We start from the raw sequence: 18,116 nt of genomic DNA, 5'->3' as shown, positions 1-18,116 counted from the left end.
AATTATTTTCAAACTTCAAAACATTTTAACCAAAGCAAAACATTTTTTAAGACTGAAATGCATTGCTATTTCTGACTATTTTAAATTATTATAATATTTATTACTTATATTTAATAAATTTAATTATATTATTATAATATTCTAAACATCTCACTGTAAATCTTGTAATCAGTATACATATGCATCCCACATTTGGAAATATATACACAGAGATACAAAATACAAGAAAGTTTTAAGATTTAGTCCGGATTATCTTTTTACGTATAATTAAAGATTAGAAGTTATCTAACACATTTTGAGTACTTCAGAGGCTGTTTTCTTATAGAATTTCTAAAACGTTTCTGAAAATTTTCAAAAATTTTAATGTAGTAAAAATTAAGGTGTGTTATTTTCCAATGACCAGCTTTTTAAATTTTCTAAAATAAGAAAAATTTTCAAGGTAAAAAATATTAATTTGTAACTTTGTATTTTTTGCTAAAATGGAGAAACGCTTTAATTTATAATAAAAAGAATTTTGCATAATTTCATTAATCATTTCTGAAATAACTGATTTAAATTTAATTTCTTTCAACTGCATAAACTAAGATGTGACACTCATTCCAGACTAAAATAACTAAACAGCAGTATTCATTTTTAATTTAAATACTTTTTAATTCTAAAACAAACAGATGCAATTTTAACACTTTATATCACCTTGGCTTAATATCATATAAATGGGATGCAACGCAAACTATTGAAAATTAAAATTTAAACGTCTAAGTACTCAAACTATTTTTAAATAAATACAGAAATAACCTAACAATGCTAAAATTGCAATATGTTTTATTTCAAATTTCCTTAAATTCAATTTTCATATTTTAAGTAAAAAATTAGGCCGCAAGATATATAGCATGCTCATTAGTAAACCTTAATATACTTATTAATGCTATATGCTGTTTAATTGTTCAATTGTATTGCATTCACATAGTTCAAGTCAAGATGAAAATACTAATTTTTAGCAAAATAATTTAAAGTCATTTAGTTCAGGTTATTACTTAAGTGATTCTTTGTATCATTTTATAGTGTATACATTCACAATTTACTGTTTATCAGAGGATTTAATGAAAAGACAGATTAAAATGCAACATTTGCATTCTCAATGAATATATAAATAATATATTTGAAAAGATAAACTTTTTTCAAGAATCTCAAATATATAAAGCAAATTTACATTAAAATTAAAATGAATAAATAAAGAAGTATTTTCATATTAAGGTAAAGCAAAATGAAATAAAATTTCATTAGATCACTATATTACATAGAAATCCCTCTAATTACTGTCATAACATAAAATCTAAAAGATTACAGTCACTGCTTGTATAATAAATAAAAACAATTTTCAACATTTTTAGCAATTTGACGCTTCTCACATTTCTGAAAATGTAACATAGAAATTTATTGTTTGAAGATTCAAAAGTAATTCCTTTAAAACTAAAAAGAAATAAGAATTATTTATGAATCATTTTTATGCAAATGAAAGCGATTACTGAAGGTGAAAGAAAACAAAAGAAACCTGATTTATTTTATCCTGCATTTCATCTTCTGTCTAGATTTGTTGTAGAGCTGATTGTTTTGTATTGGTATGCTTGAAGAGATTTAAATTAAAAGTTTTTTAAAGATGATTAGAAATATATAATGTTTTTTGTACATTACATTCATAATAAAAAATTTTTATTTCATTTCAACTTCTGATTCCTGAAAATCATTTTTGCTGTAGTCGTTAATGATAATAACATCTTTTGTACGTTCCGTCGCTTGCTAATAATAATAAATTGAAATTATTTGTGCAGCTAAAGCTGTTTGGCATATGGGAACAAATATGGAGGATTAAATATGACTGCTCTGTTGGTGTAAATTCTGTGTAACAAATGAGAAAATTGTTTGTTAATTTACAGAATATGAGTATTCAGAAAAGAATTGTATTTGCAGCATTTTCTTCAATGTTCATATTTTAAAGTTTCACAAGCTGTACTTGCATGGTATCACTATTACAGGCTAGATATTTCTGCAGTAGCTGTAAGAAAAGAAAATGGTGGAATAACCTACTGACTTTACCTGGAATGGAAATGACGCCTTGGTAGCATTAACCCTTTCTAGCCTTCGCATCTGGTACGCCAAGGTGATGATATTGTTTCTTGGTTTCAGCCGGTCACCAGCTATTCATCTTTAATGATTCTCTTTCTCTAGTTTTCTGATGTTTACTAATCACAGTAGCATTAACAACATTTATTGTATAACAGTGATTATGGTTTCTAAGGTATACTGAGTTCATTAACCCTCTAGTCGATCCCTTATATCTTGTTCTGTTTTGGCTGAATGCCAAAATTTTGGCAGCTTTTGTTTTTCATATCTTCCTAGAAATGGTCACAGAATTTTCTTGTCATTTGGCGCGATCATATTTGCCACTGGTGTTGAGAAGTTGCCTCTCATACATTTTCCTCATTTATTTAATTTTCTCTCAAACTGACCAGTCGCTATAGTTTATTTCTTGGCTACGTGTTTTTTCCTTGATTGTGACAGATAATAATTGGCTCTTTTGTGCATTATTTAATGCGAATTTGGACCTAAGTTTAGTATCATTTCCCTTATTTTGTGCAAATTTTCCACTATTTAGTGTAAAATGTCACAAAAGTTTAGAAATGTCACTCACAGAATCTGTTCTTGTGAACAAAAGCAAATGCCATTTACGAACTCTGAAAATAAAGGACCATTTTCACGTTCACAACAGATGAGCGTCAGCTGCTATATAGATAAAACCAAACATTTGCAGCTTAAATTAAATCAGAATTTCCACCTGCAAGAAGAAAAAGCACAGTGCAAAAACAACAATGTATATAATATTACTGGAAAAAGCTGAAAAAATTTGGTCTAACATCAATAAATGTGCATTAACGATGATGAGTCAATCAGACCCCACGCCACCACTCAAGGGTGTCAATAAAACTGAAGTAATGGACTTCTGCATGGCTTCAGCAGCTGCAACATAAAAATGAAAAATGGTTCATCTGCAGCAAATTTGAAAATATTTCTTAATTTACAGCAGTAGTCTTCAACAAAATTGAATCAGCTGCAGTACAGCAATGACAGTGAAAGTAATAATGTTTCAAAGATAAGAAGTCGTTAACTTTAATATGACAGAATTAGTTTAAGCAACAGTTGTAATAGCAGCAGTCAGTACTGCATTGAAAATTTCAAATTAACCAAAGTAATGGACTTCTGTATGGTTGAATTTCAGAATGAGTGCAGCCAAAAATAAAAAAATAAGGTGCAGCTACATACGTAAGTGCTTTGGTTTTACATTTGCGTTTGCATTGGCTTACTACGTTCTATTCTGCTTTTTTGAGCTAGTGAGACTTGCAATAATGAAGAATGACTTTCTACAGCAGTGGTTCTCAACTCCTGTAAACGCACGCCCCCCTCCTTAATGAAAGTTGTGCAGTTCATGCCCCCCCCCCTAAAAAAAGTATTCCTGTATGTATTCTGTGTACGAAAAGCAAATTTTTGCTTCATGGTTGCATCAAGCCAACCTAGTTTCTACAGTAAAACATTCCTGAATGATTCACAATAAAATTTTAATGAGAGTACTGACAATGTTATTTGTGACGATGTTGTATATTCTTGGGGCAGTGGGTGATAAGGTACATTGTAAATGCGTATGAAGTGCCATAAGTGCTGAGAATCCCGTTTCACAAAGGTACGAACTAAGATAACCAGGAAGAAAAGTTGGCAAAAATTTAGCCTGAAGTAGACTAAACTGAATTTCTAACACCTATGCAGGACTAAAAATTCTAACTTCTCACGCCCCCCCCCCTGGAACCTTCCCACGTCCCCCTAGGGGGGCGCGCCCCCAGGTTGAGAACCACTGTTCTACAGTGTTCACTACTTGAGTAATATAAAGCAGATTTGGGTTCTGAACTAAAATAATACAATAAAAGGACATCCATAATCATTTTTTAAAATTTAGCATTTTTCCTTTACTGACATTTCATTTATAATGGTAAATTATTTTTTTTGCTTGCACTTAAAAATTATTTAAAACATAAAATGTAGTTTTTGTAATTATGTCTGTGTGTAATGTTTTTCAGATTTCAATTTTAAAACACTTTCTAAATACATTTATACACTTAATTTAAATAACTGCTTTAAATCATCATATTATTATAACATTATGATCATAAAAATAGTCATAAATGTACACTTTGTTAGTGTTTAAAGCAACCCATTTTGGTAATAAAGTACCTTTCTTTGACAAATGAAGCTTCTAATTATGATAATTGCTCTGTTGATTTTATGTAACTATGACAGCATTTGCTGTTTCTGATAATACAGTAGTTGGATGTTTTTTCACAGTTATTTGCTCTGATTCATTTATTATAAAGATTTAATTCACTTTTGGCAGTTTTTTCTTAATTTTAAATGCTTTGCCACTTAATATAATTCACCAATAAAAAAATTGGGCAAACTTATTTTGTCCCATCGATATTTACTTTTATTGTTATTATATTATTTCACTTTTTGAATGAAGAAATTGAATTCAGATATTTTCCTGGTTAAATTATATTTTATATTGATTATATTGAGTAAATATGATCGCAACATGACAGCACATCAACAATCTCAAAGTAAAGAAGAATGTTATTAAAATTATTAATCATCAATGAATATACCTTTTTTTTATATGTATCATTTTTTCTATAACTATTTTTTTATTTTATAAAATATGTTTTATTAACAATTAAAGCTTACTGTAAAAATGGCAGAAATTCCATAGATTTTGAATCGTTACCATGGCAACCAAATCAACTTAAATTATAGCCATGAATTCAGATAGTCTCCTATCAAATACTGGGCTTTTGTTTGATGAATTCAAACTGGATGTTGTGTTTTGCAAGCCAAAAATTATGCCATTAAAATCCATGACATTAATCAAGCTGGAAAAACTGCAAAAACAAATTGAAGAAAAGTTGAAAATGACCGAAAACCAAGATCATGAGAATCATTCAAGCAATGGAACTATGGACCCGAACCGAAAACTAAATGTTGACATATGGAAAGCAAGTGAAGATTAAACTCTTTTATTAATCATCAATTCAGCAATTGTTGCAAATGTAGGCAACATCAAGCATATTTATTTCAGTAAACTTCTATGTTACAGAGCATTCTGTACTATATATATATATATATATAGATATATATATATATGTATATATTATTAAAACGTTATTCATTTTGCGTTTAATGTGTTATTAAATTCCAATATCCTATATGCGTTACATAATTAGCAGTTTCCCAACAAGTGCTTCGGCAGAAACAATTTTCTCAAGCACTGGTAAGGCGGAGACTATTTTTTTTCATTTCCACTTTTTTCTTCTGTATTCTAAAAATAATTCTTTTAGAAAATAACTTAATAGAATTAACACGACACATACAGCTGTAGGATAGTAAAACGTCTGAATATCGTCTTCTCCCAGCTCATTAATTGCTTTGCAAATGTATAGTCCAGCCAATTTCCAATTTCCTCTTTTTATTAGTAAATCTCCACTTTTCAGAATCTGCGAACAAAATTAATCAACAAAAAAACTTAAGTTTAACAAACTGATATGACCAAAAAATAAATGTTAACTAATATTAAACAGACAGTACTGTAAATAACATTACAATACTACCTGAAATTGATTATCATTGATTATACGCTTTCCATCTCCTGTAAACCACTGAATCTCTGGCATCGGATTTCCTTTAGCGCGACAAAACAATTGTACACTAGCATCTTCCATTTCAATACGAAAATCTGTCCACATGTATATTTTTGGAGGTACTTCACCGTCACTGCTGCACATTGAATTCTGCGGAGTATCTGAAAGTTGCCTTTTCATTGCTATTTACAAGTAGCAAGCAAAACAGAGTGAAATCTAACATAACCCTTTAGACATCATATTAAAATGACATTCTTACTTTCTTTTACTGCAATTACTGCCTTAGCACTGACTTCTGTGATTCCATTATTGGCTACACATTCATAAATTCCGGCTTGATCAACAGTAATGCAGTCAATTTCAAGCTGACCAGCTGTATTTGAACTCTGCAATGTTCTTTGACCGATGTTCATAAACAGCTCCATTTCTGGACGATCTTTTTCTAATTTGCCTTGTGGCAAATATTCACCATTGAATTTCCAGTAGATTACCGGTGTTGGAACACCATGGGCTGCGCAGTGTAAACTGACCGGAGTACCTTCCACGGTAAGAACGCTGTTTGGTAACAATGATATGTGTATACTAGGCTGCTCGAGAAGCTTTACTGAAACCGTGATAAAATATCTTTAAAAAGTAATGACGGTTGAAAGCAAAAAATATCGCTTTACCCGGTTGAATTGGTGTTATTGAATCATAAGGAGCTTTCCCGTGAAGCAGTTTCTAAAACCAGCAACAATTAGCAATGATTTGACAAATAATTTTTCAAAAAATGATAAATTTTATACATGCATAAATATATTTTTTTTTCATTACTAATACTTTCATTATTACTAAAACCAGTGTCGATGATTTTTATCCATATATTCTGGTAAAAAGTATTTCACAAACAACATAAGATAAAAACAATTTGAAAACATTTTCAAAAGCAAATCAATTATATGCATTGACTTTGATGAGTAATAAAAATAAAATGCAAACATTTCTAATAATTATTGCAGCGTTTTCTAAAATATCATAAAACAGACATTTTAATACATTTCACATGACTCATCGTAATATTATTACATCAGGTATTTTCAGTGGCATGTATGAAATTTAATCAACTGATGACGTCCTTAAATAAATGCGAGTTAATTGCATTAATGAAAAGTTGAATTGCCCACGGCTTTTCATTATGATGAAATAATAATCAATACTTTCCAATTTCGATATGACCATGGTTGAAACAAACGAGAGGTGGCAAAATTAAGCCACAATTTAATCAAATCCAGAGCTCAAAACAAAATTGAATTTTCTCCGCCCCCATTTCCCCGTTTACACACTAGTTGCAAACTGTTCTCAAGGCAACATTCTGTATTATTAATATCAAGTAAAGCAGTCAGAACTGTTTTAACTTGCAAAGGTATTATATAATGATGAATGACATTTTCGTTGTTCCGTAATTTGATTAATTTTTAACTTTTGCAAACTAATAAAAGTGTTCACATAAGTGTGACTGAATATATTATCTACCATTTAATACACACTATTTTTGTGCAATTACGTCAACAGGAAAAAAAGAATTGTTAAAAGTTTGTTAAATTTTAAATTGTCAGTATAATTTCTATCAAGTCAGAAAAGTTGCTTTGCAAAATCATAGCTTCAAACAATAAAAATACTGTTCCCCTCAGATGAATATAAAATAACTGACAATGTTCCTTTCCTTTTTTCGATTAACTAATAAATGATGAATGTTGAAATGAACTTTAAGAATTAATAATTTCACTTTATCATCTCTCACACGGTCCACAACAACGTTGCGTCTTTCAACAACGAACAGCTGCTCAAAGTTCGACAAAGAAAAATTATTCTTCAAAATGCAAAAAGCTATCCAGCAACTACATTTCAGTGATGATGTACCTTTTTCATCGTTGAAATTTTGCACCAGCAGTGATTGCCGGTGAAATGTTGAAAGCAAAGGGATAATTTTGCAGAACAGTAGCAAATTTTGAATTTTTTTACGAGCACTTTTATTATAGTACCTTCCCAACTGAATTGACTATTCAAAAATAGTCATTATCATAGAGCAAAAGAACATGTGTCAGCAATTCATTTTCCTGCCGGCATTAATATATATCAGTTCTTTTAAAGTTCATCTTCAAAATCAAATGCTTCTCTGAAATCAGTTCTAAATTTAGTTTCAACATTTCACAAATTCAGGAAATCGTAAATTCAACATCAAAAGGCAAAGTTAAAAATAGAGACTTTCAAAACACATCCTAACTAAGATCACTGCACGCTTCGCCGATTGTCATGCTCAATTAAAAAAAAATATTTGACACGACCGGCACTTAAAAGATTTGCAAATGATTGAATATCATTTTATTGATTTGAACAGGAACGTTTTTCCAGATGATGCAATGTCAATTTCAAGGCAATCTTTGCAGATGTCGGCCACTTCTTAAACATCGCTTTCAATTTTACGACCACAGAAGTGTTTCCGCTTTGTCAAGAATTGCTCATCTGTTGGGTTGTTTTCATTTTTCAAAAAGAATACCAGATTGTCGACGAAATAATGTGTGTCAACTTGCATATAATAATAATTTGCTAGCTGCACTTTTGCTAGGTCAGCAGTATTGAATGCAGATGAAAGAAGCAGAAACAGAAAATTTTCACTGATTCTTTTCTGTTCGTGGAAAATTTGAATTCCACCCAAAAGCATTCTTCCCAATATACAATTTTACCTAATCTATCCCCATCAGAGTTTACTTTACTGCAAAATTCAAAACATTGCAATCTTTCATTTTCGATTTAAAATTTTGCAAACGCTGAAAAGAATTTAAAAAGTTTTCAAACTTACTTTCAAATAAGTTAAAGATGACCCGTTGATGTCATGCGATATAGAAATTAGCAGAAGAATAAATAAAGCAAACATGAGCTGCAGAGTTTGTATTTGAGTTCGAGTATTTTTCGTTTTTCTCTTTTCTTTGCTATCGCTGCTGCTGTTTCTCTGTTATTGTTGTACTGCTCTTGTGCTGCTGCTGTTGTCAACGGTTATTATTCTTATCAGTACTGCTATTGAAGATGTTTGGTCTGAGCTACGGCCTTGCAAACGTGGTCGCAGCTGAGAAAAACCTGGGATGATAGCAGGAAAACAAAGAGTGGATGCAAATAAATAGTCAACAGAAAGCGGCTGTGTTAACTTGGACCTGATCTGATCAGAAGGTAAGCTACCTTGCAGAACTATGAACTAGTTGGAAAATGAAACCTGAATCATTCAACGTCTGCATTTGAACCACTGCATGGAGACAATTCAGAATCTGATTGGCTGACAAAACGACCACGCCAAAAGTGATTTGATAATCATACCTCCAATCAAACGATGGTGCATATTGTGCTAGCGTCCTAGTGATCTCATGTTAACAAGGCGTGGTATGATGCCCCCTGCTATAAATGGAATGCAGAGGCCGACAAAGGAAGAAAAATCCAAACAAAGCAAACAGTAGGAGGTCATTACATGTGCAACGAGACAGTCTGCAAATATGATAAAGTGACCAAAAACAATTGTCTCATTTATAGATGAGCCAAATTGGGCAGACAAAAGTTAGCCACGCTATAAGGATAACCAATGTAATCAAGTTAACTGTTGCAAAGGTTAAGTGCTTCTCTTACATCAACCACGGCTATTGAATGATAATTCTTAAAGCTTGCTTCGCTCATTTTCTACATCAGGAATGTCTGGTCTTGTATAAACGCACAACACAAAGGTACATAAGTTTTGGCTAGACGTCTGTCTGCCACGTAATCTGGCTAGCCAGGGCGTCTATTACAAAAACATGTCTGAGTTGACATGTCGAAAGAATATTTTTCATTCGCTGGATTCTTTTAGCATAAAGCCTACATATATCTAAGTTTTTACATGTATTGAAAGTAACGCTGATATTTATTTAACCTCACAGAAACTCAAGCAGATGCAAAATTAAAAATTTTAGGATTTACAATTCAGTTTATTACTTTCAAAAGGCAAAAGTCACATTTATCAGAAAGATAAGCGCATACAAAACGTAACTGACATCTTTAAATTAAATAATTAATCTTTACCATAATAGTCGTAATTACCAAATCAACTTCAATAACATAAACGTAGCAATGCAAATTATTTATGTAAAAGTAACGTTGAAAGTTTGCATCATTTGGCGTCAAACTAGCTTTCAAATGCATCTAAATTTTTAACATTTTCACTTCATTTAAAGGGTGTGCCAATGCAATGAAATCATAATTATGCTGTTCATCTAAAGATATATTTAAAATACTGCTTTAAATCCACTTCCTTTTTATTTATATAATAGAAAATTTTTAAAAGGATCACGACGCATCCTAAAATGTATATTAATAATTACGTATGCAAATTTTCTTAAATTTTATAGAGAGTAAGATGAATGGCTGAAATATAAATTTTTTCAAAATAGTAATTGCCTTTTTGACTATGTAAATTAACACATTCAAAAAACTAAAAATGACAGTATATCAAAAGTGATAAGTATCATGCATAAATGAAATGCACAAATTGACATAAAACTTGCATTATTTTGTTAATATGGAAATTATCAAGGGATTATTCAGTCTGATTTTATCAAACCCCTGAAGATTTGCAAAGCAATCAATTAGAGAAGTCACATATTTCCTCATCCATTATTAAGATTTTCAGCTGAGATTTGAATAATCTTAAATCTTAATTCTCTTGAAATTGAAAAGGCATTTAGAATGCCACAGTTACGTTACAATGACGTTACAATACTTAGGAATTTTATTACATTATCTGCAAGAAATACAAAAGTTTTATAAATTAAATTTCGCTTATGCAAACAATTTAGATGAAATGTGATGATTAACAAAGCTAGAAATATGTGAAAGCCATTAAAGAGCATGATATAAAGTAACTGTAATACTGAGTGAACATTTAAGATTAAAATGATGCTTTTGAAAAAAAATTATGCAAGAAAAAATGTTTTCATAATATAATAGTCTTTTTAAACGCTTAAAATAATAAATAATAATTATATAATTAAATTTCCAATTAATTATTCTGATAAGTGAATCAACATTACGCTTAATTAATTAATATCACAATTATAAATTTTAAAATATATTTATATATGTTAAATTAACAGCAACTTTGAATTAAAGCATTTTTACTTTCAGTACATTCCACGCTGAAAATATTTAATATATAAGAGATAAATTGCAAAAAAATCGTTGAAATGGGGTGCTTTAAATTTTCATCAGATACCATTTAAATATGCCTTTTTGAAATAAGACAAAAACTTGACAAATGCGCTGCTGAGAGACACTCAAAAGTCTTTGATAAAATATAATGCTAAATATGACAACATTTAGGAAGAGGAAAGGAAGGTTAAATAAATAAAATTTCCATTTACACAGTTGTCAATCCCTAAAGCTGCTTTTTTAAAATTTATAAACCGCCTACAGTGACCTTTACTAGGTAGTTGTATTACAATACAGACTGATTGTCTGAGTAGGGATGCATAAACGTCCTTGTATCCCTGTCCATGCTATAGCTGAACTTCCGGTAATTGGAAAACTCAGAGGCGTGAAGGTTGCAGAACAAGAGAAAGCTAAATAATTTCCAATTTTACACATTCATTGAGTGCTTAAAAATTAAGCTTAAAATTTATACAAAAATCAGAAATATGCTATTAAAAAAATTATCGCTTAAATGAAAGTGAAAACAAACTATAAATTTGACATAGCTTATAATTTTATAAAATATAATTAAATATATAAATTAAATAAATAAATAAATAAATATATATATATATATATATATATAAATTAGATAAATTAAATATAAATTTTTATAAAATATAATATAATATAATATAATATAATATAATATAATATAATATACTTTCATTAATTTGCCATTTACAGAAGGCCAAATGCTCATAATATGTTAACTAAATGAAAGTACGCTGCGTTTACATGCATTAACTTCAAATAAAATTCTGAAATGTTATTTGTGATCATTATACCTGTGCAATAAACATTAAAAATGAATAACCATATCCTCTTAGTTATCAGATTATACTAAACTGTTTAGTTGCAGCTAGTCCATCAAGACCACAAATTTTAATTAATCACCACCCGTGCATTCAAAGCATAATAACTTTTTCATTTCATACAACCATTGATTACATTATAAATAAAAATTGCACTTTCTTCATTTTCACAAAAAATAAATTCAGCGTGTCGAACATCATTCTGTTGAAATTTACTGGAAATAAAATATTTTAAACTGTAATTACAATGAAAATATAAGGTACAGTGACAGATAAAAAGGAATAGAAAATTATTGCTTCATGTTTTGGTTAATTAAAATTTATTTATTAAAAGACACGCATTAAACTCATTAAAATTAATGCAACCAAAAACATAAAAATTAAAAAATAATGAAGCTGTATTTTGAAAATTCACCATTGAGTATGTTTAAGTGTGTAAGAATTAAATGAATTAGCAGATGAAAATTGTAGAAATTTGTACAATTCTAAACATAGAATTGCAATATTCATGGAATTATGATGCGATAATAATATAAATTCAATATTAATGTCAGAAAAAGCAATATTTAAATGAAGAAAATTATTTTTGACATCATTATAAAATTGATTTATTAAACAAAGATTTTATCAATACAGTCCAAAAGTACAGCAATAACCGCGTAGCAGATAATCCTGGAACTCATAAAAATTATTTCAATGAATCCAGTCCAATTTCAATTAGTTTCAAGCACACGTTAGAGGACTGTTTTTATAAAGTTTACTTTTTCCTTTAATTTAAAAAATAGAACTTTTTTCTGAAGAATTCAGATGCTGAAAGCCGTTTATGAGAAACGAAATTTCATGTTTATCATAAGCTGGCATATTAAAATCTTTAAACATGTAAAAAAGTTTCATTAGAAGTAAAACTATATTAAATAAAACTTTTCAAAATCGATTAACATTTTATTTCAGAGTAGAACTTGTTATCAAATTATTTATTTATTATTACATAATTTCATTTCTTGTATAAAAAATTCTTTTAATTTAGGAGGAAGAAAATCTCTTTTTTTGTAAGCTGCATTTTATTTGTAGAACTTTCCTCTATAATTCGTTGACAATTTTCTCCAATAATTTATATGCGATCCTTCCTTTTCCTTTTTCAAATAATTCTCTTTCAAATAATAAAAATTATAATTCAGATATTAATAATAATTCAAAAATTGTTAAACAGAATCAATTAAGTAGAATAGTGGAATTGTCAGATAAAAATTTCTAATAAAGTGCAATGCATTTGAACAAATATTTATAATGCATGCATTTATTTGGACATTTGCATTGTTGGCATGCATGTGCAAATTTTAAAACTGAACTGAACTCAAAATGATGAAATAATCAACAAAACAGCATATCCATTATTCACAATGCATATAAAATATATCCTAAATATTCAAAATGTAGAATTGAAAAAAAATTTAAAAAGATAATCTTGAAATGATAAAATTGTCTATATTCGATTCTTTACTAGCAATTTGAAAAGTTTTGAAAAGACGTCAGCACCCAGTTACAGACATTCAAAATGCAATTAAAAATTTTTTTAACAGCTGGTCATTCAACTTAAAAAACTTCCAACTCTATAAAACACTTTATGCATAAAAGATACGAAGAAAAAGGTCACATTGGATATCAATTTATCAAACTGATTTATTTTCACTAACTGTAAAATGAAACCCTCAATTTGATCGTATTTATAAGTGATAATAAAGTAAATGCCAATATATATGCAAAAAGTCATTTAATAACTAGAAATCTGCTAGGATGTCTAAACTTTTGCTAAACTTAAAATGTGTCCACCTGTAGCACAATCACATGTGAGATGCAGCAGTATGAAATACAAATAATGATGATATTTTAATACAGAACCTTTGAACTGCTTCACATGTCATGCATATATATCAATACAAAACTGCTTGCGTCAAATCATGCATAAGTATGACCATTTAAGCTAGTTTCAAATGAATTGTCACATCTGTTTTAGTAACAATATAAACATTTTGAAATCAAACCTTAAACTCAACGCATTTTTAAATCTGTAATTTGTAACGCAATTACATTTCTTTGTCTAAATTTAATAGAACACCTTTTAATAAATGTACAAGCTATTATCAGGAGCTTATTACACTTATCATAATTGCATAATTTGCAAAGGGCTTATTCTTATATTTATAGAACAGACAATGTGAAAAATGGTCTCATTTGCATGTCCAAACCAGATGTTCAAAATCAATAACATCGTGCCCAATTTAAACATAAAATGTAAAGAAACATAATTAAGTAAGAAACATATTAACCTTTTGCAAACCTTAATGAGCTTTTTAACGACATGTAAAAAATAAGTTAATAAATATTTTATAAATATATTACCAGACACTATTTCAGTTTTGGCATTTATTTTAACCGCAAAAAATCAATTTGAATTTAGAAAGACATGAATAATCATCAATACTTACTTTTATTGCATTAAAACAAATAAAACAGTATAACTGATTAAAAAAGATTGCCCGAAAAGCATTACAAAAGGGATTTTCAATCATGATTCATTTAACTGCAGACTTTCATTTCAAATTGTTGCAGAAAATATATGGCCAACAATTTCACCACTACGTTGTCTGAAACTGCTTTCACATAAAATTACACTAGAAACGCACCTCTCATTAAATGAAACCTCCCAAAAAGATATACGTTATTTTATGTAAAAAATACTCTTTAATAAGCAATAATCTTTCAAATCCATCTTCATAAATATTCTGCAATACTTCTAAAGCACTACAAATTGTATCATTCACTTTAGAACTGTTTTGCTTGCTTTTTCAGACAAGTACATCATGGAGATGTTTTATAAAATTTTCAGCTGAATACATTATATTATAAAATCACAGAAAATTTTTATACTTTTATAATTTCACATCTATCATTATTTAAAAGAGTTTTTCGATAGAAAATTAATGTAAAATTATATTTCAGTATCAGCAATCTATTCACCACTTCAAAATTACAACATTCACCATTTTATAAGCAACGAGAAAGATAATCTTATTCCACTGAAACATTTACATAATTATTTTAAAAATGAGAAAAAAAAATAATTTTTTATTTAGCATGACCTAAAATAAATAACATCTAAAAAGCAGAACAGTTATACATATTGTCAACTTGACTATTGTGAGTCAAATTTCATTTTAAAATTCAAAAATATCAGAATTACAAAACATCATCTCGATTCATATGGGATATAAAATAACAAATAACTACTAAGAGAAATATTGCAACAAAAGTTAATATTTCACTTTCAAAAAACAAACCATGCAATAAATCTAAAACTCTTATAATTTGAAAAATATTTAAGATAATTTCTTAGTGTATTTCAATCAGTGTAATAAAAGTGAAACTCTATTAAATGCCCAAATATATTTCAAAATTACAAACAAGTCACTTCAAAAATAAAAAACACTTTCTTAATTTGTACAGATGCTATAAAAATCCTAAAATTTTATAACAAGTCTATGCTAATTTTCCATCTACGTCACATCTTATTTTTATGTAGTTGAAATTTTTGCTTTTGGAATTCATGTTCATGAATTCTATTCAACAATTATTAATTTGTAAAAAATTATAACAAAATATTCTTCTACAAATATATTGCGCAGAATTATTTTACATTTTTGACCTTATCATTTTTATAACAACAACTGGTCAATGCAGTTTTATAGACGCAAGTAACTTTATAATTGTTCTGAAAAGCATAAAATTAATAAAAATCAGTAAGAACAAATTCAGAAAAAAATGAAAACAATTCAACAGAGTGCAATTTGATCGATTACAATTACGCTGCCTGATTTGTAATGAAGATTTCCTGAAACTCTAAAAATATTTGATATTCATTACTTGTTGCTACAATCTTCAATAAAAGAAATTTGAATTTAAAAATTTATCAAATCAATCAAACCAAAAAAAAAAACTAATATAAATTCTTTATAAATATATTTGAAAAATAATTTAAATAAATAAGTAAATAATTAAACTGATTTTTCGATGCACTCATGTACTTTATTAGTGCAATCTAAAACTACTTCGTTCTTACACTATTCATACCAAAATTTTAATTTAAAGTAAAAATAAATCATTTTTCCAATACAACAACACAATACATTATGGTTAATTAAATGACAAATACAAGCAAAAATGATGCAATCTTTGAACAATGCATTTCAGAATTTTAAATTTAGTATAATTACTTTTAAAAGACTGTGAAAATTGCAAGCAATCATTAAAGTTATTCTAAGCACTGTTAAAACTGGAAAAAAGAAAAAAGGCGCTGTGAAACATGACAAAGAAATCAATATTGGTTGAAATTTACTATTAAAATATTAGCTAGAATCCAAATCAAATGCGCAACTATTTCAATATTATACATAATTCTTATAATTTTCTCTACTCATCTTCAGCATTCAAATTAATTTCAAAAAATCTTGAAATATTAAACGCTACTGGAAATGAAATCCCCTAAAGGTATTCAAAATTCGACATTAAATTACGCACGAAATCATTAAAATTTTCGAGATGAAATTCAGCAGATAATGTTAAATTTTCTAGTTTTCAATTTTCAAACAACAAGAGTAAAAAAATATTTGTATTTCAATAATTACTTTTAAAAGTTGCACTATGCTTTCAGCTTCCTCTTAGAAATATTAATTCAAATCAAGGTTCGCTATGTGCAACAAAAATCTTATCACGAACTACTAAACGCATGCATGCACTCCTAATTCTTATCAATTCTGAGCACTTTAACATTTGGTATGAAAGAACCTGAAATTTTAATATAAAATAATGATAATACAAAACAAAACAAAACAAAATATAATTTTAATTTTGGAAGCTTTCATAACGCTTTCGTTCATAAAATGCAGTATAGCAGAGAAACTATAACAATGAACAATGAAAAACATGTTACAGCATAATTCAAAATTCAATTAATTAATTGCAATGTCCAGCGTTTTCAGTTTATCGGGCGAAGTAGCAAAATGTTCATCTAAAATTATCAATTTAAACTATTCTAAAATTAAAGACACTGCAATAACCTTCATATTGTCAGATGCAACTGTTCCAATGGGCACAATTCTGCCATCTACTAAAGGTACAAATGTACCACTACCTTTTTCAGAATTCTCTGCCTGAAGCAACTATTTATACTTTAATGTAATACGTCTGCTTTTGATAAAAAAAATTAATATAAGATTCATTATCTATAAAGTTCTTCAAAACATACTTAAGAAATGCAAACAAAAAAAAACAAATAGTAAACGGGCTACACTGATTTATTATTCACATATCATTTAAATTTACTTAAAATTATGTTATTAATTAATAAATTAAAACAATCAGATTGACTAAAATTTCTCATCGTACCTGCATCCCGTAAAAAATACGAAAACGACGTGCTAAAAGCGCATGAATAAGACGACGTGTAACGTTAAACAGTACAGTGATTACTTTCTGTTATCAAAGGATGTCTCGCATTTTCCACTTCTGTTACTGATATGAGTCTGCTGATAATGTCCGGCAAACTATCTTCAAAGCTTTTCCAATTTGGTAGTAATTTTCTAAATAACTTAAAATCTGTGCAAAAGCTGGAAATTTTCAATTATAAATATTAATGTGTAATTGTTAAATTAGCAGCTAAAGAATTCTTATGATCAGTAAGTTAAACCTGAAATAATCATAATTTTGAATCAGTGATTCAATTTCATTCGTTATTTGACAATGAAAAACTGAAAATTGAAAAACAGATTTACCATACATATATATATAATATAATACCTACCTTCCCTGAGAACCACGAATAAAAATTTTCAAGTAATAACCTTCAACAAGTTTATTCCGCATAGCGGGATCTTCAATTTGAATAACAACAGTCATTTTCCCTGGTTCGCAAGTAGCACTTAAAATGCTGTGCCATTCGCGAATGTAATCTATCACAGATGGACAACACGATTTCTGAAAATATAAAAGAACAAAGTAAGTAAAATTTAACGCTAAACAATCAATGCAAACATCGGTTACATAAGACGGATAATTGCAGAACTTCACCATTTCAAAAGATTCTTGTGGATAAACTTCACGATAAAACAAAATCTGATGTACAAACCATTCAAAAAAATCTGCGATTGCATGAGGAAGCTCTGTAAATTTTTCAAATGTAAACAAAAAATCCCTTCCATTACTTATTATTACCTTCAAAATCTTCAGTTTGCATCGACATCTGTTCTAAAATATTTGAACTATTTCA

The 18,116-nt window shown here is 28.5% G+C and overlaps 2 protein-coding genes across 2 annotated transcripts; both read right to left on the bottom strand.

Moving 5' to 3' along the window:
- Positions 1 to 3,333: 3,333 nt before the first annotated feature.
- On the bottom strand, positions 3,334 to 6,560 carry Tsp_01076 (putative immunoglobulin I-set domain protein). Its single transcript, XM_003376814.1, has 10 exons — positions 6,555 to 6,560; positions 6,404 to 6,455; positions 5,995 to 6,339; positions 5,706 to 5,896; positions 5,458 to 5,591; positions 4,886 to 4,970; positions 3,857 to 3,949; positions 3,629 to 3,778; positions 3,567 to 3,589; positions 3,334 to 3,493 (listed from the first exon to the last, which is right to left on the bottom strand). Exons 1-10 carry the CDS (start codon positions 6,558 to 6,560, stop codon positions 3,334 to 3,336), a joined length of 1,239 nt encoding a protein of 412 aa, XP_003376862.1.
- A 3,964-nt stretch (positions 6,561 to 10,524) lies between these two features.
- Tsp_01077 (nucleolar MIF4G domain-containing protein 1) lies at positions 10,525 to 18,089 on the bottom strand. The gene is made up of 16 exons (XM_003376813.1): positions 18,062 to 18,089; positions 17,882 to 18,009; positions 17,692 to 17,824; positions 17,538 to 17,598; positions 17,307 to 17,457; positions 16,909 to 17,001; positions 16,568 to 16,636; positions 15,716 to 15,728; positions 15,658 to 15,683; positions 15,498 to 15,563; positions 15,133 to 15,144; positions 14,827 to 14,871; positions 12,451 to 12,466; positions 11,240 to 11,350; positions 10,911 to 10,927; positions 10,525 to 10,533 (listed from the first exon to the last, which is right to left on the bottom strand). The coding sequence occupies exons 1-16, from the start codon at positions 18,087 to 18,089 to the stop codon at positions 10,525 to 10,527; spliced, it is 978 nt and encodes a 325-aa protein (XP_003376861.1).
- Between the last annotated feature and the right edge of the window lie 27 nt (positions 18,090 to 18,116).

The sequence above is a fragment of the Trichinella spiralis genome (genome assembly GCF_000181795.1).
Source record: "Trichinella spiralis strain ISS 195 chromosome Unknown Scfld4, whole genome shotgun sequence".
NCBI lineage: Eukaryota > Metazoa > Nematoda > Enoplea > Trichinellida > Trichinellidae > Trichinella > Trichinella spiralis.
Note: the sequence above shows the minus strand (reverse complement) of the source record. Positions and strands in the feature narration are given on the sequence as shown.

Bases quoted from the DNA above. Each gene is read 5' to 3' on its own strand.
- Tsp_01076 (XM_003376814.1), bottom strand. The intron at 5,592-5,705 runs GTAGTATTGTAA...TTTTGTTCGCAG, and splicing joins TCAATGATAATCAATTTCAG to ATTCTGAAAAGTGGAGATTT. The intron at 4,971-5,457 runs GTTAATTCTATT...CAGTTTTTCCAG, and splicing joins CCTACAGCTGTATGTGTCGT to CTTGATTAATGTCATGGATT.
- Tsp_01077 (XM_003376813.1), bottom strand. From the start codon at position 18,089: ATGTCGATGCAAACTGAAGATTTTGAAG. The intron at 17,825-17,881 runs GTTTGCATTGAT...TTATATTTTCAG, and splicing joins ATCCGTCTTATGTAACCGAT to AAATCGTGTTGTCCATCTGT. The intron at 17,002-17,306 runs GTTTAACGTTAC...TAGTTGCTTCAG, and splicing joins CAGAAAGTAATCACTGTACT to GCAGAGAATTCTGAAAAAGG.